Source organism: Botryllus schlosseri, chromosome 1, assembly GCF_051294905.1.
Source record: "Botryllus schlosseri isolate E-star chromosome 1, Bs_hap1, whole genome shotgun sequence".
Lineage (NCBI taxonomy): Eukaryota > Metazoa > Chordata > Ascidiacea > Stolidobranchia > Styelidae > Botryllus > Botryllus schlosseri.
In genome coordinates, this window is record NC_137236.1 from 28,041,307 (window position 1) to 28,064,587 (window position 23,281).

The 23,281-nt window shown below is 40.5% G+C and overlaps 2 protein-coding genes and 1 long non-coding RNA gene across 6 annotated transcripts in view; 2 read left to right on the top strand and 1 right to left on the bottom strand.

Moving 5' to 3' along the window:
- The window catches only part of LOC145435040 (beta-1,4-galactosyltransferase 2-like), a 389,801-nt gene that overhangs the window by 136,637 nt on the left and 229,883 nt on the right, over nucleotides 1-23,281 (bottom strand). The gene's annotated exons all lie outside the window — the stretch shown is intronic.
- On the top strand, nucleotides 25-2,181 carry LOC145441448 (uncharacterized). Its single transcript, XM_080319318.1, has 2 exons — nucleotides 25-156; nucleotides 271-2,181. The coding sequence occupies exons 1-2, from the start codon at nucleotides 25-27 to the stop codon at nucleotides 1,489-1,491; spliced, it is 1,353 nt and encodes a 450-aa protein (XP_080175444.1). The 3' UTR covers nucleotides 1,492-2,181.
- LOC145435245 (uncharacterized) lies at nucleotides 12,884-14,386 on the top strand. 4 transcript variants are annotated; one of them, XR_013913751.1, is made up of 3 exons: nucleotides 12,895-13,128; nucleotides 13,454-13,543; nucleotides 13,976-14,386. It is a non-coding gene; the product is annotated as an uncharacterized LOC145435245 (long non-coding RNA). The 4 variants fall into 4 exon arrangements; XR_013913768.1 differs by having other exon boundaries at nucleotides 12,908-13,128; nucleotides 13,454-13,607; XR_013913772.1 differs by lacking the exon at nucleotides 13,454-13,543 and having other exon boundaries at nucleotides 12,884-13,128.

The window sequence follows — 23,281 nt, forward strand, 5'->3', positions numbered from 1 at the left end:
CTTTTCAAGCTATAATCTTTTGAAATGAACCCTTTCCGACTTCGTAACGGCTGCGATGATCATATTTGCGAGGTATGCGGGAAAAGTTTCATCATCAAATCCTATCTGACAAGACACATGAAAATTCACGCCGTGTCGAAGGAGTTTGAGTGCGACGTATGCGGAAAAAGCTTTGTGCAGAGGCCTTACCTAATAACTCATCTCGCGTTCCACACGATAAAGAAAGATTGTAAGTGCGGCATATGCGGGAGATCATTCAACACTAAATAGAAGTTGAGGACACACGTGAGCATCCACGCCGGGATAAAAGCGTTTGAGTGCGAAATATGCGGGAAAGGTTTCATAAAGAAGGAACATTTGAAAGCACATTATTTGAGTCATATTGGAACGAAAAATTACCATGAGTGTCAGATATGCGGCAAAGGATTCGGGAAGAAATCTTATCTGAGATGTCATTATTCGATTCATACTGAGGCGAAGGATTCCGAGTGTGATATATGTGGAAAAGGTTTCGTGCAGAAATCTCATCTTAGAGTTCATTATTCGATCCATACTGAGGCGAAGGATTACGAGTGTGATATATGCGGAAAAGGTTTCCGACAACATTCTGACCTGAGCAGCCATTGTTCGATCCATACTGAGGCGAAGGATTACGAGTGTGATATATGCGGAAAAGGTTTCCGACAACATTCTGACCTGAGAAGTCATTATTCAATTCATACTGGAGCGGAAAAGTACCAATGTCGTGTATGCAAAAAAGTTTTTAAAACAAGATCTCAACTGAAAATACATTATTTGATTCACACCAGAGATAAGGAACATAAGTGTGAAATCTGCGGGAAAGCATTTCGTTGGAAGTCGAACCTTAACGGGCACGTGAAGGTGATACACTGGAAAAGGACAAACTATGAGTGCGATATATGCGCGAAGGCTTTTCTGCAAGAGACTCATCTAAGACATCATTATGCCGCACACATGGACGCAAAATACCAATGCGAGGTGTGTGGGAAACGCGTCAATCTCAAATATATGGAAAGACACATGAACATTCACGTCGGATTGGAAGAGTTTGAGTGCGAGGTATGTGCGAAACCATTCGCCGACAAATTTCAAATGGGAGCACACATGAAATTTCACACCGGATTAAAAGAGTTTGCATGTGAGATTTGTGGTAAAGTATTCAGATCGAAGCCGTACGCTCAGATACACATGGAGTCGGCCCACTTAAACACGAAAGTATATGAGTGCGATACATGCGGTAAAGTGTTTCGGCAAAAATCAAACCTTTCGGCTCACTATTCCGTCCACACGGGAACGAAATATCCGTGTGCAGTATGTGGGAAGATATTCAATGTCAAATCCTACTTGAGACAACACGGCAGGATTCACTCGGGAGTAAAAAAGCATGAGTGCGATATATGCGGGAGGATGTTCAGTGCAAAGAGTTCTCTTGTGTGTCACTTACGAATCCATAGAAGCGACGGAAGGTAAGCGACGATGCGACGATCCGTTGAACAATTCAAAGACGAGTCGCAGTGGTATAAATCGTCATCGCTGCCAGGAAATTCACCTGTTGTACTCATGGAAACGTTTTGATAAGTAGAAGTGACGTCACGGCATATCATATGATATATGCCTTGGTAACAATGGATTGGTGTGCTGCGTTCTTGCAGCATCGAATACATAGGAGACCAATAAACATAATTATGACGCAACGTGAGGCGATTCAAGAGTGCGTGTACGATTCGCGTAATCATTTTTAACTGAGTTAGAAGACCTGGACAAAGTACAGAAATCGGAATCGAACAGGAATGCATATGTTTGCGAAGGAATACGGATATGCTTATCTACTGTAAATTGGATATTATATGATATTATGAAGAGCAAATGGATGTCACGTGTAACGCTGAGTGTTCGCTTTTAAGGATTTTATCCACGTTTCATTCATGAAATGAGGCTTTATGCTTCCGTACTAGTTTTTACTCTTTGTAATGCAAGCTATATGGTGGAGAGGCACAACGCCTAGCAGAAGTGAGAAATGTCATAACATCCACCAAACTAGTAGAAACCCACTAAATTTCGGAATTTGCGCGCCAGATATGGTCCCCACTCCACCAAGATCATCTGGGCAGTCCAAATATCAATTATGATATTTAAAATTATCATTTTTCCATATCAGAGGTGGGCCGCATTCCAGGGCAAAGTCGTAATGAACTAATTATGTTAAACTGTCCAGTGCCCATGTTCATTTCCGGCGAACTTCGGACTATTCTACTTTTCGTATCGGCCAATTATACGCACCGAAATCGCGAGTGGTAATCTTATGAATTGGCACTGTGATATGCTATGGTTTTTCAAATTTACGAATGGATTTCATGGTTAATAGCATGAGCTATAGTATCACATATTACTATCAAATATTAATCCTTTCGCTGCCCATGTAATCAGAGTCACTAGTAGAGTTGATAGAGAGAGTGCTTTCGAAAATGTAGGGCAAGTTATAAATGATATCGCATCTTCGGGTGGGCCAGCTGTTATTAGTAACTTTGTTGTATGCTGTTATTTCTTGACCCCCTTCACGATTGTCGGTCTAGTCTAGTGGAAATAGATTGGAATCACCCAAATGTTCAGGAAACAAATTTCTTTCTTGAAGAGCACACATTCCGATTTCGGCTTACATTGCAGAAATCGGAATCGAAAAATGAGATCGCATTGAATAGCGTGAAGCGCGAAGAATAATTTAAGATTGAATAAAATCTCTCAATAATTCGGGGGTGAATTCGAAATTTCAATTTGCATGTCGACGGCACACATACTAATTGAACTATCTCTACGTCCGCACAAATTTCCATCTACGGCCGCAGGTTGCCCACCCCTGATCTATATCCATCAATTTGACGTTTTGCTACACGGATGGGGCAAAACGACTCCATTGGCATTTACCCTATTATGCCCTACTAAATACCGAATGCCACTGAGTCAGACATAAATTTTAATCCCTATGCAACCAGGGCTTTTCAGCTGGAGCAGGAGCAAGGTGTTGGAGCCCCGGAACCTGTATTGTCAGCGGAGCCGGAGCTCTAAATAAAATTCTGATGAAGCCGGAGCTGGGGCCGGTTGTTTGAAAAGTAGCTGTTGCTCAGGTGTATTTGATAAGATGCTATATGTTAATGCTTTTCACTGAATTCACAACATTTTACGGTAATCTTTCACAAAATTAAGAATTGGTGCCTCGTTGATGCCGAATTTTTGAAACTAAGCATGATCCAATTGCTCAATTCTCATACATAACGCGCTAAACCTGGGTAAGCGATATATGTCATACGTCATACCCGGAATTTCGTACTCTGCGCGACACCGATGGCCAATAGAGCGGTTCGAAAAATATTGATCACTATGTATTTCGCAAATAGGGACTGTGGCTTGTGTGAGTTGAGCAAATTCAGTAATGAGTATTTAGTCAGTGGTTCTAAAAGTGTGGTACGCCGGCACGCGTACCACAGTGGTACACGAGAGCTTCCTAGGTGGTACGCGAAGAGTGTTGTGAGTAATGTCGTACCTCAGATTGGCTAGCTTCTGCATAAGAAACAGTTGTAATTATCTCATTAATTGGTTCTTCCTTGCTATCCGTTGGTGTTGCGGTATTGTACTAACAGAATTAACCATAAAACACCGATACATTCAAGTAAAATATGAAATTTAGGTGGTACAACCTGTAGTGAAAAACATGGTGTTGGATATAGCCTATTTGATAGGAATTAATGATTGAATGCGCGCTTTCCGGTATGTAAATCAGGGTTGTAACCAAGTCACATGGTTCCGAGTCACGAGTCAATCGTACTTTTGTGGTTTTGACTCGAGTCAAGTCCAGTCATTTTCAATTCATCACCGAGTCGAGTCCGAGTCCTAGTCACTGTTTAAAGGGTCAAGTCCGAGTCATACTGTTATGACTCGAGTCCGAGTCCAAGTCACAGTATTGAAGTCATGCTCATCCCATGTTTTCAATCCTGCTTTTGTGTGATATCGAATTCTTTGCTTGCCAAACATGCTTATTTTGTCCCTATCAGAGTCTTGGCACATGCTCCGTTCATGGAATGATACGCTTTCAGGGGACTGGGAGGCCACATTAAAGGGGGCCCGACGACCACCCAGGGTCTCCTTTCACAGCCATATTCTAGCTATATCAACCAATCGGATATCTCCAGCGGCACTATTATCGGCCCGCTGACCGGCTGCAATATATCAAGTTCGTATTGATGATAAGTACTGTACTGTTTGATTGGTTTTTATTCAAGTATGTACATAAAATATCAATAATTTCATGAAGAAAATCTTTCCCCTTCATCGGGCGAAAAAGAATACCATCTCTCTCTCTCTCTCTCTCTCTCTCTCACTCTCTCTCTCTCTCTCTCTCTCTCCCTCTCTCTCTCTCTCTCTCTCTCTCTCTCTGTAAAATATCAAATGATAAGTTCACCGACAGTGCAAAATCTACGATACAAACGAAATGCTACAATTTTGACATGTAAAAAAATCGCCCTAATAATAACAAACTGAACAATCTGCAAAACCATATCGTTCACCAGTAGTATATATGATCGCTCTGGGTGTGCCTTGGGCTCTTATGGGTGCGGCGGCGTGGTGCCGCGAAACTCGTGGTGGCATGGTGACCCTTTTGACCCTCCCTCTCGGTCGCATGGTGCCATTACGTCATATTGGCTGCGGCGGTGATTCGTACTTTCAGGTATAGGCTGCGGCGGCACGGTGCCGTGAAAACTCGCGGTGGTGAGTAACCTTTTCAGGTATATGCGCGGTGACATGGTGACCTTTTAGGTATATATTGTTGATGATTTGACTGTAGAGGATGACGTACTCTATAATTTGACTAACGTTGCGGGTATAACTGCGGCATGGTGCTGAACATGTATCATCATGTATGGTAAATAGTCACGTGATTGGTCCTTAGTCAATGTGAACTATTTCAAATTATTATATATGACCGATTCGAGTTAATCTTAACGTTTACGGTGAGCGCGACTTCAATATATAGTTATTCTTATGAGCGCGGCTGTGATTCACACTTTCGGGTATAGGCTGCGGCGGTATGTCGTACTTCCAGCAAAAAAAGTGTGAAATAATTTGCTAAATCTAGGAATCACTCGCGTGATAATAGTTTGGTTGTTGTTGTTGTTAGTATTGTGCATATGGTGTTCAGCTACTATGGCCTTTTACACCAGGTCTCAAGAGTCTTACAAATCCTTCAGCGTCACAACTGTCTGCCAGTGAGTACAACGAATTCAGCCACTGGCAGCAAAATCCGTGGATCTGACAACAGTTTTGTGGGCTGAAACGGTATGCCTAGATTCGCCGCTGTCGTCTTCAAGTGATCACGGTGGTTCGAATAGTTTGGTAATTAGTTTACCGCAGAGCAGTGATTTGAATACCACCGCTCAGTAAGTCAATACATATCCATTGTAGAATAATATTTATTAACTCGAAGACTTTTCGGGTGCCTCTTTTCAAGAGTTATCGGCACACTAAAGGGATTTAAACAGATTTAAAAGCAAAACCAAAAAGGCAAAGTATGACGCAACAATCAAAATCACAAACCATGAAATTCACATTGTGCCAATGGCAACAATAACAAACTATGAAGTATACGGACATACGGTACTATAGTAGCAGGGTTTCCAGTAAACTCGCCCCAAAGTAAATTCGGCCATTACATCAGTAAATTCGGCCCACCGAGAATATTGTATTAAAATGTATTACCAACCGTTAACATGAATTAATTACATAATTATACTATTATTAAGTGATTTGGATGTCAGGGTATGCGTAGATCGCGTAATCACGGGAGATAGCGCGGATATTCACGGGGACCGAATTTACCGACGGCCGAATTCACCGGTCAATTCACTGGTTACTCGGTCAATTCTGCCCTCGGATAATTTTTTATAAAAATGTATTACCAACTATTAATGTGAATTAATTTCATAATTATATTATTATTAAGTGATTTGGAGAACAGGGTATGCGTATAAATATATATATGTATATATATATGCCGATGTTTACGGGGCCGAATTTACCGACAGCCGAATTCAATCGGTATATTCGGCCCTCGGAGAACATTGTGTGAAATTGTATTACGAACTAATAATGTGTATTATATTACATAATTATAATATTATCAAGTGATTTGGAGGTTAGGGGTTAGGTTTAGGGTTAGGATTAGCGTTAGGGTTAGGATTAGGGTTAGGTTAGGTTAGGATTAGGGTTAGGTTAGGATTGGGGTTAGGTTAGGATTAGGGTTAGGATTAGGGTTAGGATTAGGGTTAGGTTACGGTTAGGGTTAGGTTAGGTTAGGGTTAGGTTAGGTTAGGTTAGGATTAGGGTTAGGATTAGGGTTAGGGTTAGGTTAGGATTAGGTTAGGATTAGGGTTAGGTTAGGATTAGGGTAAGGGTTCAGGTTAGATAATGGTATTGTAACTGTTATTGTTACTCTGGCCCTGGCCGAATTTACCGAGGGCCGAATTCACCGACGGCCGAAGTGACCGAGGGCCGAATTCAACGGGCCGAATTTACCTTGGGCCGAGTTTACTGGCAATCTAGTAGCAGCACAATTTGTAAATAAACAATTACACGCACGGAACAACACGCACTAATGAGAAATTTGTAGGTTATAGAGGAAATCTATTTATCTGCATAAAATAGGTTTGCTCAACTGAATAATAGTAGACTCCAACACTTTTAAATGAAACGCAGACCTACCACGCGCAATGACAGTGAACATATTGTCATCATAGTGATGTGCACAGGCAAGGTTTTCACTCAGATGCTGACCAATTGACGAAGCATATGCTTGGTAATCATCATAGCAGTCTGTTTTTGCAGCCAATTTGCAGTGACGTGCTAGCTCCGTTCTCATTAGTTCTCATTAGTGCATGTTGTTCCGTGCGTTTAATTGTTTATTTACAAATTGTGCTGCTACTATAGTACCGTATGTCCGTATACTTCATAGTTTGTTATTGTTGCCATTGGTACAATGCGAATTTCATGGTTTGTAATTTTGATTGTTGCGTCATACTTTGCCTTTTTGGTTTTGCTTTTAAATCTGTTTAAATCCCTTTAGTGTGCCGATAACTCTTGAAAAGAGGCACCCGAAAAGTCTTCGAGTTATTAAATATTATTCTACAATGGATATTGCAGTGCTTTTCAACCTGTGTGACGGTTCGCACAAATTGCAGTGCGAATGACGAAGGTGGTGCGAACAGTGCGAATGAAAATCCGGATCAAGTGCGAATGAAAATCGTCAATAATTGTTAATTTCTTTGACGTGGAATAATTAAAATAAACCTAATACGAAATTTTAAGGTCAGTTTAACTTTGGTAGTAGCGACGCAATTGTAAAAACTTGTATGCATCACTAATCGTAGCTCTCACAAGCCGCAATGAATTAATATTTTTGCACCATAATTATTACGTAACCATAAGCCTGGTTTGGTAGCTGGCGTTTAGTGGCACACATACAGTATATCAGCCCGTCTGAGCCTGCAACAGGCTGAAAAAATACTGTCAAATAGACTTTCTGCTTTCTTTCGCTAAACAATAATTATATTTTCCGTAATAACTGTTCGATTAGCGCGAGGCACGAGAATAGTAGTAAATACCATCATTACAGTCACACATTTGCAAATTGCAGTGACGCAAATTTTTACCCCTTCAAGGGTTAGTAAAATATATATGGACCGCAAAGGGTCTAATTTTGGGTGGACACGGTGCTAGAGCCATCAGGTAATATTGGTGTAATATTTGTTCAATTTATTGCAAATTCAACCAAGGTCACTGTGTTCGGTACTGTAGCCAATAGGCGAGACACGCAGAAAATATGGCTTCAGCATGAGAATTCATGATAAGATTTGTCAGACTGTTTTTTTTTTTGAAAACATGGTCGAAGACCGTTGGGATGAACTAGTATAGGGGTGTGCTACGAACGAGTTCAGGCCTTGGGACTTGCATATGAAGACGTAAAGTTTTGGCCCACAAACTGCTGATAAAATAAGGTGTTGAAACATAAACGGCGACAAAACCTTGGTCTAAAAGTGACCGATGCTGGATGGCCAAATCTTTCGCTATGGATATGCTCCGTTGTCGGCAAGGAATCGGACCGTTCTTGCAATCTTGAGTAGATAGTAGTACAACTGTGACACGCAGAAAATTGTTATTTTCCCTAATTTGAATTCGCGTGCGTCAGACATGTGTAGAATTTTGGTGTGCACGTTCTGTTTGTCATACATGTCCGTTAAATCGTAGCATACAACTGTAATATTAATAATGAATTCCCTTTCGTGGGTGAGGCTCTGGTCGCGAGATATCACAAAAACTCAAATTTTGGTGGTGTTCAAAAATATGTTTTACCGTTATAAAACTGTTATGCATTCTCAAGTTAGATTGAGCTAAAGAGCAGAACACACAGTATCGTGAGTATATTTTCTCTTCCCACATACTCGTGACACAGAAGTTGGAGCAACGTATGACAAGGTAGCGAGCTCTAATGTGCCTACTCTCCTTGATCGTTTTGCAGCTTATGTTCCAAGACATAGGGCAAAAGCCTCAACACAAACATGTGGGGTTTTCACCCTTTCGACAAACTGCAGCAACCGGGAACTTTGTGTCAGCTCTCAAAAACTATTTCTGCCAGCCAGCATTTTTCATTCGCGAAAAATACGCTGTATTTTAGATATGAGTGCAGAACAGATTTTAAGACCTGGCCATCCAAGCACTAATAGACGTTCTTGTGCAAAATCCAACAACTCGTTTGGTCGAGAAGGGTTTTAGTGGAATAGTTGAAGTCAAAACGAGCGAAAAAGTTGCCCCTTTAATGAGACACTTTATATCTTAATCTACATAGTAACCAATTTGTTGCACATCTGAACGGAATATTGTTCAGTGTCTCCATCTTCTTCTTATATAACAATTTTCGATTAGCTTGTGCGAATGAAATTTATTTGACAAAAAATGTGCGAACAAACCTCAAAAAGGTTGAAAAGCACTGGATATTGTATTGAAAGCTATATTCAAGTTCTGTACCACGAACCAGCTACTCAGTAAGTCGCAAAACTGGATTTCACTGGTAAGATTTCGTAAGAAAGGAATAACAGAACCGTCGCAGACGGTGATTCGAATACCGACAAATTTTCACTTATTTCTGCTCTAACCCTAATCCTTTGCGAAGTTAACTCTTATTCAAAAAGGTGTGAAATAATTCTAAAATCCTACGGCCGCTCAGGGTAATGCTTCAGACATAGCGATCCCTCATGATTCGGTGTTCCAGACATACCGATCCCTCACAAGGTAATATTTCGGTAATTAGTTTGTCACAGAGCCGTCGCAGACGGTGATTCGAAAACCAACAATTTGACACTTTCTGGTGGTCGCTATTTTGAAATTTTTTGACACTTTGACACTTTGGAACAGTGGTTGACTTTAGTTGCATGATAAGAATCATGGGAATCTTCAAGCAATGTGTCAATTTGTCAACTTGAAATGAAACTTACAACGCAACTCAAGTTGATTCGTATCTGAATGTGTTAATTCGGCACAACTCTAATCCTTTTGAGAAATCCTTTTAACGTCTCTTGATTCGACCGTAACCTGAATATTACTGACGCCGACTTTCAGCCACATCGAATTATTCACATATTCCGCGCCGCTGCTTTCACACCTATAGAATCAATACCAACTAGCTCAACAAGAATCAAGTATCACAAGTATGCACATACAATCATTGATCAATCAGAGATCCCCTAAGAATACATGACAGGCGAATCACCGCCACAGCCTATATCAAAAAAGGCGAATCACCACCACGAGTTTTCACGGCACCATGCCGCCGCAGCCTATACCGAAAAGGTAACCATGTCACCGCACCCATACGACACAATGGCACCATGCGACCGGAGCCTATAGTTATAAGGGTCACCATGCCACCACGAGTTTCACGGCACCATGCCGCCGCACCCATAAGAGCCCAAGGCACACCCAAAGCGATCATATATACTACTTACACTCACTTCGATTACGCGCGATTCAAGCAGTCGGTGGACAAGTTTTTTCTATGCGATAGATAATACTTTTACAGACAACAAGACAGAAAAAACGACCGAACAGGACAAGAAACATTCTCAATAAAACAAAAGATCGGAAGGCAGGACACATTTTGGAACACTAGATCGTTGGAGCGGCGGAAGCAAAGAACTCCATAACACGTTATCACGCCGCATCTTGAACAAAATTCGGTTGCTCGAGTGTTCATTATCGTGGATCGACTATTCGGCATTGGCGCCTCCTGTAAAATTCCGAGGTCCGGTGTGCATTCTCACCCATAACAAAATGGCCATCAACCATCAGTTGCACAATGCACAGTCATTTGGCCTTGTACTTGGGCATACCATCTGTGATTTTTCTTCAGATAATAGCCATCTGCAGCAATCATCAAATATGGAAATACTTTCCAGGTGTTATTTGGTCATCCCTTACCGTGTAGGGGCACTTGACTTCCAACCATCTACGCTAGGGATATCAAAAGACAAAAATCAAAAATACGTTTCTTTCGGTATCCAATGTAAACGTTTAAGTTTAAAGTTTTAAAGTTTTATAAATATTTTCATCAATTCAAAACACCAGGGACTAACTCTTTCTCAGACGAGGCTGGGATGCCATTGCTGGCCCGATGTATTGGATACCGCAGACCATTTCACTCATTTGGCTACATTAGGGTTGCCATACGTCCGGAATTTCCTGGACATGTCCGGAATTTCACTGAAAAATCTGCGTCCGGGAGGAATTTCTAAAATATGCCTAAATGTCCGGAATTTTGAAGGCTTGAAGCAGGCTCAAAAGTTTTTCGTAAATCAACATAAACAATATTATTTTTAAGCTGATTTAAGCTATTCAAAATTGTTCTTCTCGCCGCGCCCGAGTTAATGCAACGTATAATGATATTAGTATGGGCACCAGGCACCACCCTCGCCAAAAGATGCTATCAAAATAAATATAAATACCCATCATTTACTGAAAGAAGTCTGATTGCAATCACAATTATAAGCCAACGGTATATTCCTAGAGTTGGTTAAGGCCGATTGGATGCTTCAGTCAAAGACGGTGGTTCCAAATCTTGGGGTCGTTCGCCTTTATCTGGGGATCGCGATGATGTTGGACGTAATCAGCTTGCTAGGCCGTGAGTAAGTTTAGGCAAGCTGAATTTTTTTAGTAACTGCTTATCAAATTTTGAGCTTTGCCACGGAACATTTTCAAGTCGGAAATGAGGTCGCGACCATAAAAGGTTGGAAATCACCGGATGTGCAAACTGCTGGTGTATTTTATAGTAGCCTAATATATGGAAGAATCAATATTATTGACAGAATTCATACATAAAATTTTAACAGCCAAATGCATATAGTAAGTGCCCAACAACTTACATCGACTACCCAATGGTGGGCCCAAGATCAGTGCTTTTTTTAGCGGAAGGGGGCAGAAAAAATGATGTTTCGGACCTGAATAAAACACATAAATAGATAGCCACGCCGATAGGGCTGTCAAACACAATCATTTGCAGATCCTAGCAAGTAGCAATCAGCAGAGCTCACATTACAGATGGCCCAATTCATGACCTATGTTCCACTCCATTCCTGCATAGTGTATACAGTCGATGGGCAATACTTTGCTAGTGTGACGTCACATTGACGATCAATGTGTTACACCTCATTTTAAAATCCGCTAGTGGGCGCTAAAGATTGTCCGGAATTTGCTTCATAGAAATATGGTAACCCTAGGATGCATATCAATCCGTTCTCACGGCGCAGGGCCTTAACTGCGCACTGCTATACTACAGATTCCCCACTGATCGCTTCAAGTGCCTCTGGCAAAAATTCGTCGAAACTTGAAAGCATTTTTCTGCAAGCACGGATGATATTTGCAACACTTTTCATAACGTGCAACGGCAAAGTAATGCAACAGTAATGACCAGATCATGGTACGTAACTAAGACTCAGATGGGCAGTACTCGCACACATATTGCGCCTGCAGAGTGACAACTTCCGAATTAGTCCGAAATGTGATGACATTTGGATCGGCCCCAGAATATGTCGAAGACCCTGACCCAGACCCTTCAAAAGTAACTCCGGTTTCCTCGACGTAGGGCGACGTGATAGGCACTCCTCGATCATCAACCCCTGCGAGCCAAACTGCAACTCCGGGGTCGTACAAAGTCAACCAAACATCGCCCTCCAATCCGAGAAGATCGACGAACAGCGCTCTGGGATTGGAACAGGCTTCATTCACGGCGTGACGTCAAACAGATTGCGTCACTCACTTGCGACCAGCCGCGCTCCTCGCGTTTTTATTAGCGAGAACGGTGCCTGACGCCTGGCAAGCAGCGAATGCTTCAACGTAACTATTAGGGCTGTCCCCGACCTCGTAGCAACATCCTTCGTATTTAATCCAGCTCTGCAACTCTGCCTGAAACAGTACAGTTGCGACAATCACGAAATACAGCGCGAGACAAAATCATTTACCGGGGCCCCGGCTCCGCACGTCTCCGGCTCCGGTTCTGCTGTTGTTGTCGTCGTCACGGTCGTTGCCCTCTCTGTCGCCGCTGGCGTCGTGGTCTTCAGCGTTGGCGTCGTGGTCGTCCGTGGCGAGAGCAGCCCTGCAGAAAGGGACGCAAGGTGAGCTTACTTTCCTCTGCTCATATTTTGTTGAATCTCTACTATGATACATTACATCTGCCCAAAAGCCCGCCCGCTATCCGAGCTCAATTGTGACAATTAATACCCGCAAGGGTTCGCAAGAGGCTCGCCCGACGCGACGACGAAAGCGAACAATAGACACTTACGTGACCTTTGACACGAACCAATCAGGTTGCAGCAGGATGTAAACAAAGAACAAGGCCGGGCAAGCTTACTATGAGCGCTTATGGAAGAGCGTTGAAAAATGAAGGTTTTTAGCAAAATTACATTGAATTGGGAATAGCTGACTTTGGTGAATGATAATAACGTAGAGCTAGTATGTATTTGCAGTGTTCTAACCTACAATAAACATGAATGGTGGCAAGCACTCGTCAGCATGGTATGTCCAAATAAATGGATTTCTGACAACTTTTCGGATGAAGCAACTATTGCTGTATTATCCTTAGTCGTATACTATACTATAGGACTGTCGTACCGAATAGCATGTATTAGATTAATCTTGAGTCAGGATATGTGGGGTATTCATTATGTGGGCTTTGCGTTATCTGCGTTCTATTTATGGAATCGTATATAGTACAGTCCACATCATTATCTAGCAAATTACTGTTACACTGGACACTTACTTGTCTGCATATTCAATGATCATATTAATATGATAGGCAATATGATCCGTTCCCAGCTGAAATCGTCATTTTTTGTTCTAGCTCATGTATTGAATCAATCAGGACAAATGCCGGATAAACACTGTGCTAATAGCCTGTGTAACTTGGAGATGGCTACTCAGACCGTTCCTGGTGTGCGCTTGTACCTTTCCCAGAGCCAATAACATGCATGGAAGAATGTAAAATCTGGATAAAGGCATGTGGACTTCCTTGTAGTCATCTGAATTCTCATTTTATTCATAAAATGACATATCTATTATTGTACCAAAAATATTGAATCGTGACATAATTAAGATGAAATAATTCTGTGTTTCAGAATGAATCTAATCTGAAATGCAGTCAAACTTGATGCCACAATCGACTTGGTGTGTGTCTCGTTTTATTCCACAGCTTTGCTGCATGATGGTGTGGTTTGAAATTGTTGAGAGCAATATATTCAATAATGAGATGAATAGTTGAAATTGGTAGCGGTGATACGTTGCATGAGTCGGACGAGTACGCCTTGATAGGTGCCTGCACAGCAGTGTTGCTCTGTAAAATAAACATATTATATATTTTGTGCAGGCGTGATGGATATCTTTAATGAAGCTGCAGAAAGAGGAAGTCGATGGATAAAACGCAAGAAAATCAAATTTCTGGAAGAAGTAGAAGCACAAAACAGGAAACTCGTACAGGAAAATTACAAATTGACGGACAATTATTGCTAGTGAAGTTCAGTTCTCAGATGAGCATCATAATGTCAAAAGATGCGGAGAAGCTGAAATTTTATGCTAGACTACAATAAATTCTTTCTGAATTGCCCAACTTATCCTACTGACGTCAAATTTATAGTAGGCCTATTGCTGTCAGCTTCATTAAATTTCGATTTGGCCATGTAGATATGTGGTTCTTAAAAATGCACCATTTGCATTCATTCATGATTTCTCAAAACTAAAATGATTACTGACTGTCAATAAATCACATACAACTTTGAAAGGATTGATGGATTGTGGTGCACTTACGTTTGTGCAGGAACTGTTCACAGAGACCATTTCAGATCGAAATATTAGTGAAATATGTGGGCTCGACAAGAAATGTGAGAAAATGATGGAATTCAGCTATGGTGAACCAGGAAATGCTATCATGGCAGAAAAGTGATTCACCATTGAGTCTGAAATCAAGAAATTGAATCTAGATTTAAATATTCCTGCACATGATTTGTATGCCTGAGCCAGACTGTTCCACAACCAGAAAGATGGTGAGACAACGTATTCATATTGAACAGCTGATCGGAAGAATCAACAAGTATAAAATTTTGTCTGGTGTCCTACTATGCAGCATTGTGTATCAACTAACCAAATATGGACTAATTGCTTACTCTAATTCAAGATTGAAAATTAAAAATGAATGATACAGCATATTCAGCAATTGTGAAAATTCAGTTCCATTGTGAATATCGTAATGCCTAACAGCATGCTACGGATCGTAATTGTGCGGTGCCATGGTCAATGTGTACCAACAGTGCATGTCTATTCATACTATATTCCAGTGGTTTGCATTGAAGCTCATTTAGATGCCCAATTTGTTGAATGAACAATTCTCCAGGTGAAAATGTTGCAGGATTATGTGTGTTCGGTGGAATGTTATAAAACTGAAGACACCACATACGCACCAAAATCTACCTTGAGGCAGGAGTTGATCGGTTGCGAGTACGGTCGAGAGATGGCTTGTCAATCACGATCGAGCTCACTGATGCTGATGCAAATCACAATGCAGTCCTTGTAGCTTCAGGTGCTGGATTGTCTTAATCAATGCATATGCATGAGAGCATATATCAGAACCTAATGTGAAAATAAATCATGGTTACAATATCTATTGCAGGAGTCTCTGACAAAATGTCTTTTTTCTTACTTACCCTGTCTTACAAGTGCAAGACGAATCAATAATGGATTTTCTGAGAATGTGTATTTCCATTGAGTGTGATATCTCTCTTTTCCGTAAGTTGCGATAACATTGGCTGTTCACTAGAATAACACTTCCACAAAGAGTGAATTGTCTCCTCAATCTTTGTCCCTAAGTCGGGTACATAGCGCTCCATGAAATACTTCGTAGCTTTCTCCGCGGTGTTAGAAGAAGATGCTGTTCCACTCAAATCCAGAAATTCGATATAATCTCCATAGCTTTCATGTTTCATAATCAATACACTAAAATTGTGATGTGTGGCAGAAGCTGTATTTTATAGCATATATTTCTGAACATGAGATATAATATAATTTCGCTTTAGACCTGGAGCCTATGAAATCGTCAACATATGCATTACCACAATCCTATAGTATAGTATATAACAATCGTCGCTTAATCCGAAAAGTTGTCAAAAATCCATGCATTTGAACACAGCACGCGTACGCTGATGCGTACTTGCCACCATTCATGTTCATCCAAGACTAAAAGCTGCAACTACATACTAGCTCTACGCTATTAGTATTCATTAAGGCCAGTCATCCCCAATTCAACGTAATTTTGCTTAAAACCTTCATTTTTCAACCTTTTCCCATAAGAGCTCATAGTAAGCTTGCCCGGCCTTGTTCTTTGTTTACATCCTGCTGCAACCTGATTGGTTCGTGTCAAAGGTCACGTAAGTGTCTATTGCATTCATTACAAACATGCAACTCCTGGGTTTTTCCACCCATATCTGTTTTTTTAGCATCACCTGTGTTTCTCGGTTTTTATCCTTGAAATCTGGGTTTTTTTCAACTTCATGTTCGTCAGGTCAGTTTTACGCTCGAAATTTGGTTATTGGATTATATAGTAAGATCGTGAAATGCACGTATTGCAGTTCGTTATTGTCGATGAATTTTGCTATTATTGTAACGATATAGTCTTGAGAGACTGATTCAATACTAAAATGAGAGGCCTCGGCGTGATGTGACGAATCTTCGTTGAACAGCACCTTTTAGGCCGAAAAAGTCATGTTCGTAAGGCAAACTCATTCGAAACACCGTCTTACAACCTCGCCACCTCAATGAGGCGCGTAAGCGGTGTATTACAAAGTTACGGAAAATAATGAACAATATCGGCCTGGTGTAAATGACGATAGCAGTCGACAAACACCGCGAATACCACAAACAAACAATCCGTCTTGCAATTTGAAACGATTTAGGTCAGGACTTCGATGCTATAGTATCACTCAAACAAATTCGTAGTGTAGCGATGAGTAGTTTTATCTATGGTATGCACCTGGGTTGGGTAGACCATGGGAGGATTGCTATCTAATTCTATTTAGCTCCAACAGACACACCAGTCCCAGTAGTATGTTATTCAGTGGCTGCGTTGGCCGTTGGTTGTCAGCACATTAGAATACACCCTGAATTTCATGACTTGGCAGTTAGTTTTTCGGCTAAACATGCGTCTGTGTCATTATCCCAGATAAAAGTGATGTTTCCCGGATTAAATTATAGAAAGTTACTTTCAATCTGGGTCACTGAAAATATACGAAAATCCCCGTAAGAAATAGGGAATGGATGGCATTCTTACGAGCTTTCTGAGCGCAATGGTATAATTAATACAGTAATAACTATTGAAGCGGCTCACCAGTTCTTTCATAGCAATGCGTCGAGAGGAAAACGGCATATTTTTTGTTGGATTTGGCCTTTTAACCGAGCAAAATGTATAATATGAACTGTTGCAAATTCAATGATATATGCTCCTATGACCGTACGATGACTGTTAGGTCCCATGCAGTTTCACAGCTATTCTATATAATTTTGAGTGAAATATAGAATCTGGGGTTTTCTGGGTTTATTCGGCCTCCATATCTGGGATTTTCCGAAATAACCGAGGTGCATCTCTGATTCATTACTCACTCAGCCAAACTTGTGCTCGCAGATAGTCGACCAGCAGTCTCTGTAAGCGGCTCTGTGGCCTGCGTGTAGTTGACCCGTATTGATAAGCAGGGGTGTATGCAGGAGAATATCTTGGAACTACCCTGTACTGAAATAAGTCGTTCATTACAAATCAGAACTTGGGTCTCACACGCGCACAGACACTCACCACTGCATGTCTGCTTTCGGGCCTATTCGGTTCGGCGCTAGAGACGAACCTGAAAGCGACAAACGCGACCGCTGTCATGACGATAAAACTTGCCACAGATCTCATGTCGAACGCAATCTCAACTTGACGATTTCAAACCTGACTCTGCGTCAAACTATTCCGCGCTGACAAGTCGAACAGCCAGCAGCGTTCAAGTGAGTTTGAAATTATCGTGCTGCAGATACTAATCCGGAGCACAACTCTCGTTTAACGGCTTTTTTTCTGATGACTTGTCTTGGCCTGCCTGACGGGCATATCGTGCAAAATGCCAAAATGCAGCGTTCTCTGCCAGATATATCGCAGATATCTCCTGCGAGTTTACAAACATGGTAAACAATGGGAGTCGATGGGACCATCTGATCATCTGACCAATGACCATCTGAGTCATTGCATTGGCTCTAATTGAACTTTGCTTCGATTGTTTGCTAATATAATTGAAAAGTCTTGAGTACTTTGATTGCGGAAGATTTATTACCTATAGATGTGAGAAGATAACGAACTGGCCATGAAATGGTGACCAGCCGTGATGAATTCGCATGGCCGGCTATGGGATATCTGTGGCCGGCCACAAAAAATCTGTGGCCAGAAACTGGCCACGAAAAGCTGAGACCCCTACTGGACGGTGGGCTGGCTAGCGCTCGATTAGACAAATACTGATCGTAAAATGCCGCTCGGCAACAATATTTAGTTATCGTGTGTTCCTAATAGCTCTATTATTGAGCTATTCTGTCGCACAACGATAGCGAGGGTAAACTTCGATTAGATCGGCAAATGTGCACTACGTTAAAAAAGTGAGAGGTATTCATTATTTCAATAAAATTGAGATCTGATATCAGGGCGAACTAGCCGTCAGGTAACTGACATCGACAGATGTCGCTGTAATTTACATCTTAGCCTTGGAATAACGGTGACGTAATACGTAGGATTGGGCCAACATCATAGCTTCTTCAAGAAACTTTTGCAGCCTGTGAAAATCGTCCTCCTTCACGTATCGCAAAATATGGTAACCCTGTATAAAGTCTTTTTGTTGACATAAGGGGGCATTACACGCTACGATTTACTCCTTTTTGCGATTCTCATGTTCCAGTTTTGTGTTATTTATTTCAACTTCGATTGGCATTCCTTTCGGGCGGTCGATGTTGCTTTATCGTGCGTTACCTGATTACACTTGTCAACACATATTTTTAGGCAGACAAACTTCAGTGGTTTTGGGGGTTCTGAAGTGCACTGATTCCGAATATAACCTTAGTTTTTCTGAAATTGTCGCTTGTTTTGGACAAAACCACATATGTGCTATATTTTGACTAAAATCTCATATGTTCGCTGTATGGGCTGATGGGAAAGACCTCATTCGCATTATTGTTGTATTATTGTTTTTATACTCTGACGACTGTTTTGAAACAAAATACAGCAACATCATTATATTCAGGGTATTAGATTTGTCCGAGTTGAAGACTTTCACGGATATCATGTATCTACAATTGTACATGAATAAACTCCAATTATATATATATATATATAGGCTATACGTATCTAGCTAAATAATCAATTAAAATTGCATTATTTCTATCAGTTTTATGCCAACTATATTGCAAATTCAAAATAATCAGTTGCAGACATGGGGTAATCACGATTAGTAATCGTAATCGATTACGACGATTACAGCATTTTGAAGTAATCGTAATCGCAATCGATTACATTCGAAAAAATTCCGAAGTAATCGTAATCGACTATTTCACAGATCTAATCGATTTCTTTGTGAAATTACGATTACTTCGTATTTGCACAACGACTGTGACATGAACGGAACAGTGAACATTCCTGAACAATACGATATCATTCCATGTTATTGATAGTAGAAACGCCGGATTTTCAAATGCCACTGCCCATTATTATGTTGCAAATATTGGCTTTGCTCGTCATTGCGTAGCGAATTATCCAAACGTAGTAAATAGACAGCACAGGCCGCTGAAACTGAAACTGACCTAACGGTGCTGGAACACTATCAGGCCGTGGCAATGAACTCTGCCATTGGCAGGCATTTAGCTGAGCATGCTACTTGCGCGGTTGCGCCAATAACTATAATGACGACAGATTCTCGATTTTGGGTAGAGGCCGCACACTTTTCCACTTGTCCGCGCTGCAATCGAAATTCATTAGGATCCATCAACCACCCTTATGCCAGCAAAAGGAGCGTTTGCTTCAGCTAAAAATTGGCCACTAGCTGCACTCGCGGTTTGTCTGCACTTGATGTTGTTTTGTTTCTATGACGTCACTATTGGCTGTATGCAATGTAGTTATATGCAAGTTTTTGAAATTTTCTTTATGCCGACGATTACCCTTGAAGAGTGTTGGCTCGAAAAGCTTCGGGTTTTAATATATTTGTAATATGAATATATTATTAAAATGTATAAATAGCTATTCGATGTACGTATTTGTGTGATTGTAACATAAGAAGAACACCGCCCATGCCTTGTATCAGGTTATCAATACACTCAGTAAGCCACTACCTCGCTGCTGGATAATAATCACAACTCCAGCTAGTTTCAAATAGTAACGTATGTAGTGATGTTTGGTTGGTTATGCTTAGTCAAAGGCAGTTTGACCGTTACTGCTTGGAGAACAGTAGGCCTATTTGCGCACACCGGACAAAGATTTGAAATTTTGTACTCGTCAAATCGGACATGACGATTTCCCTATCGAAGTATTAAAAACCACCGGCTGCTGATACATATCATAACCGAGTCTTTATTTGCCGCAATATCTTTATTTGAACAAGTGGTACAGAACTTCAGAATAACGCGAAACAATAACTTCATATTGTTAATTTATTCGCTAAAAGCTTTTCGACTAAATCTCATCAGTAGCGAACGTTAGTGATTGGGTGAATCAAATTCGAAATGTAAGAACTATTTTGTCTGTATGACGTAATATTAACAAAAACAAACAACTAGTAGACGGGCAAGATACGGTAGTAACGGTACAAACCAAACGTTAACGAGTACATATTCGGTTATTTATAACCGAATATGAAGTTATTGTTTCGCGTTAATATCTTTATTGTAGGCAGAATTTTATGTTCACTTTCTTATTCTCATATGTTTCGTAAGGTACTGCTAGACTCACAAAATTTTCAAATTGCGATATTTTATAAACAGTAAATGCTAGATTCCCAAATATTGGTGTGTAAGCTATTCACACTCAATTTCATATGCTGTAGAAATTTCAGCATTTCACATTGATTCCTTGGGCCCAAATTGGGAGGGGGATTGGTAAATCGGATGGTTGGCACGAGGAAACGCCTGTCTTATCCATGAATGCTAAGAGATTCTAAGCAATGCTTTATAAAGTGTCCTGAGGCCTCTAAGTACCTGCTGAAATGCGTGAAACTTCCGATTTTAACAAAAATTTTACGAAATATTTGTTTGGTACTAGTACGGTGCCGAATTTTGGTAGTGGTAATTGCATATATTACTATTCAATTTTGATCCTCTTTCAGCCCTATGGTTAGATATGCCTGTTGAGCTGGGAAAGTTCGTGTCGTCAAAAATTTAGGGCGCATAATATAATTACACCATCTTCGGGCGGGCCTATTTCGTAACATCCTGTCTGCTGTATAGTCAAAAGATATTGAAGTAACCCAAACGTAGCAGCCTATAAGAAAACGAAATAAAATCTTTTGTGAGTCGCACACACAAATTGTCACTTCTTCGCGGGGCGCATCATTTTCCTCTGTGGGTGCCCCGGGTGACATTTATATTGGGAGGACCTGATTAAGAGCAAGAAAAGATTATTAGTCAAGCACATCCGGCACGGGTATGGACAATGGATGCATACACAAGGTTTCGGCCACGGTACACTTCGTGAATTCACATGTTGACCGAAATTGCATATGCCTTGATGTGTCGTGGCACAGTAATGACTCGCGCCGAAATGGCTACTTCTATTTCTATAAATAATGAATATTTTTCTCGAGCGCGAGAGGTATGCATTTCAAAATCCAGATATTAAGCGACATTCAATCGCAAAGCGCGAAGAGAATTTTCAATTTGATTAAACCTCTCAAAAATACTCTATTATATTTGTGGATTTACAAAATAATTTTGTGTTCCGTCGAGCTTTCTCTCCACCCTAGTTGAAGTTTTGGTTACGGCCCAGGCTAGAATGCATATCGTTGTGTGCGAGAAATCGTCCGCTATCGGGTTGAGTAATGGGTATAGTATGGCGTACATGGTAAATGACGTCATGATGACACATTTAAAAAGAAAGTTGATCTCTCATGAGACCTTCATCGCAATCGTTATATTATTTCCCAATATGTGTTCAAAGATATATGTAATCGTGAGTAATCGTGATTACTTTTTCATTGTAATCGTAATCGTAATCGACTACTTCCATATTTTGCTGTAATCGTAATCGTAATCGTGATCGTGGGATTCACAAGTAATCGTAATCGCAATCGATTACATTCATGAAGTAATCACCCCAGCATGTCTGATCAGTTGCAATATAATATTAATAAGTTCATCTCATCGTTCCTGATATATTTCTTTTGTTGTTTTGAGATCAAGTCAAGAGATATGAGACGCATATGAGTATTGTATAGTTAGGCTCTTCATGGACATAATTGATAGAGATATACTCCTCTTTCACCTATGTAGAATGAACAACTGCTACAAGAAAAATACATTTTTGTTGTGCAGAACTACAATTTTTATAGGATTGAAAAACTACTTTTTTGATAAACAAAGCTATCGAATTATGTCATGTTCATATTTATTGAATAACGGATGACGACGTGAGGGTTATTTATATAGTCAATTATCTATTCATTCGGAGCTTAAAGATAATAAATGTACTATTTACTTCCTACCAAGTAGAATATTTAAGGGGTTAAATACAGTAATGTCGCTTTTTATGGGTATACGTATCTCCTAAAGTAGAGCCAATCTGGTGAGAATAATGTGATATTCGTGATCCGCAACCTCAAAAACCCCGAAAGTACTTCTATAGATGTTCTGCCAAAAACAAAATCCATTTTGTTGATCACATTTTATCGTCTGAAAATCAGTCTCGCTACAAAACTCTTCATTCTCTTATCTCTAACTACCGCTAAATTGTATTTGCGTTGTATTTGAAATTGGTCTATGATACTGTGTATTATTTTTACTTTCGTTCGTTAGTTTATTTTGATTTTTTTTTTCATTAGTTATCGACTGTGAAAATTGCTCCTGTCCCGGGTGGCTCGGCTCTGAAGTCTATGTCATATCTAGCCTCCCGTCTATACCTTGCATGTCGCATTTCACTGTTACATTTTTGTAGTGTTATGTTGATCAAATATTATTTGACAAGACACATGAAAATCCATGCCACGTCGAAGGAATTTGAGTGCGACATATGCGGTAAAAGTTTTTTGAAAAGGCCTTACCTAACAAGTCATCTCTCGTTCCATGCAGCAAAGAAAAATCATAAGTGCGACATATGCGCCAGATCATTCAATTTCAAATCGAGCTTGAGAAATCACATGAAAATTCATGCCGGGGTGAAAGAGTTCGAGTGTGAAATATGCGGGACAGGATTTGTAAGGAAGGCTCTTCTAAAAACACATTATTTGAGTCATACTTGGACGAAAGATGGCAAGTTTCAGGTATGAAGCAAAGATTTCGCCCAGAAATCCTATCTGAAACTGCATTATTTGATTCATGCGAAGGCGAAGGATTATGAGTGTTATATCTGCGGAAAATCTTTTCGAGAAAATTCCAGCCTGGAAAAACATTATTCGATTCATACTGGAGCAAACGA

What these genes read in the sequence shown, in the direction of transcription:
- LOC145441448 (XM_080319318.1), top strand. Translation starts at nt 25, where the DNA reads ATGAACCCTTTCCGACTTCGTAACGGCTGCGATGATCATATTTGCGAG. An exon ending in CGAAGGAGTTTGAGTGCGAC is followed by an intron (nt 157 to 270) that starts GTATGCGGAAAA and finishes AACACTAAATAG; the next exon opens with AAGTTGAGGACACACGTGAG.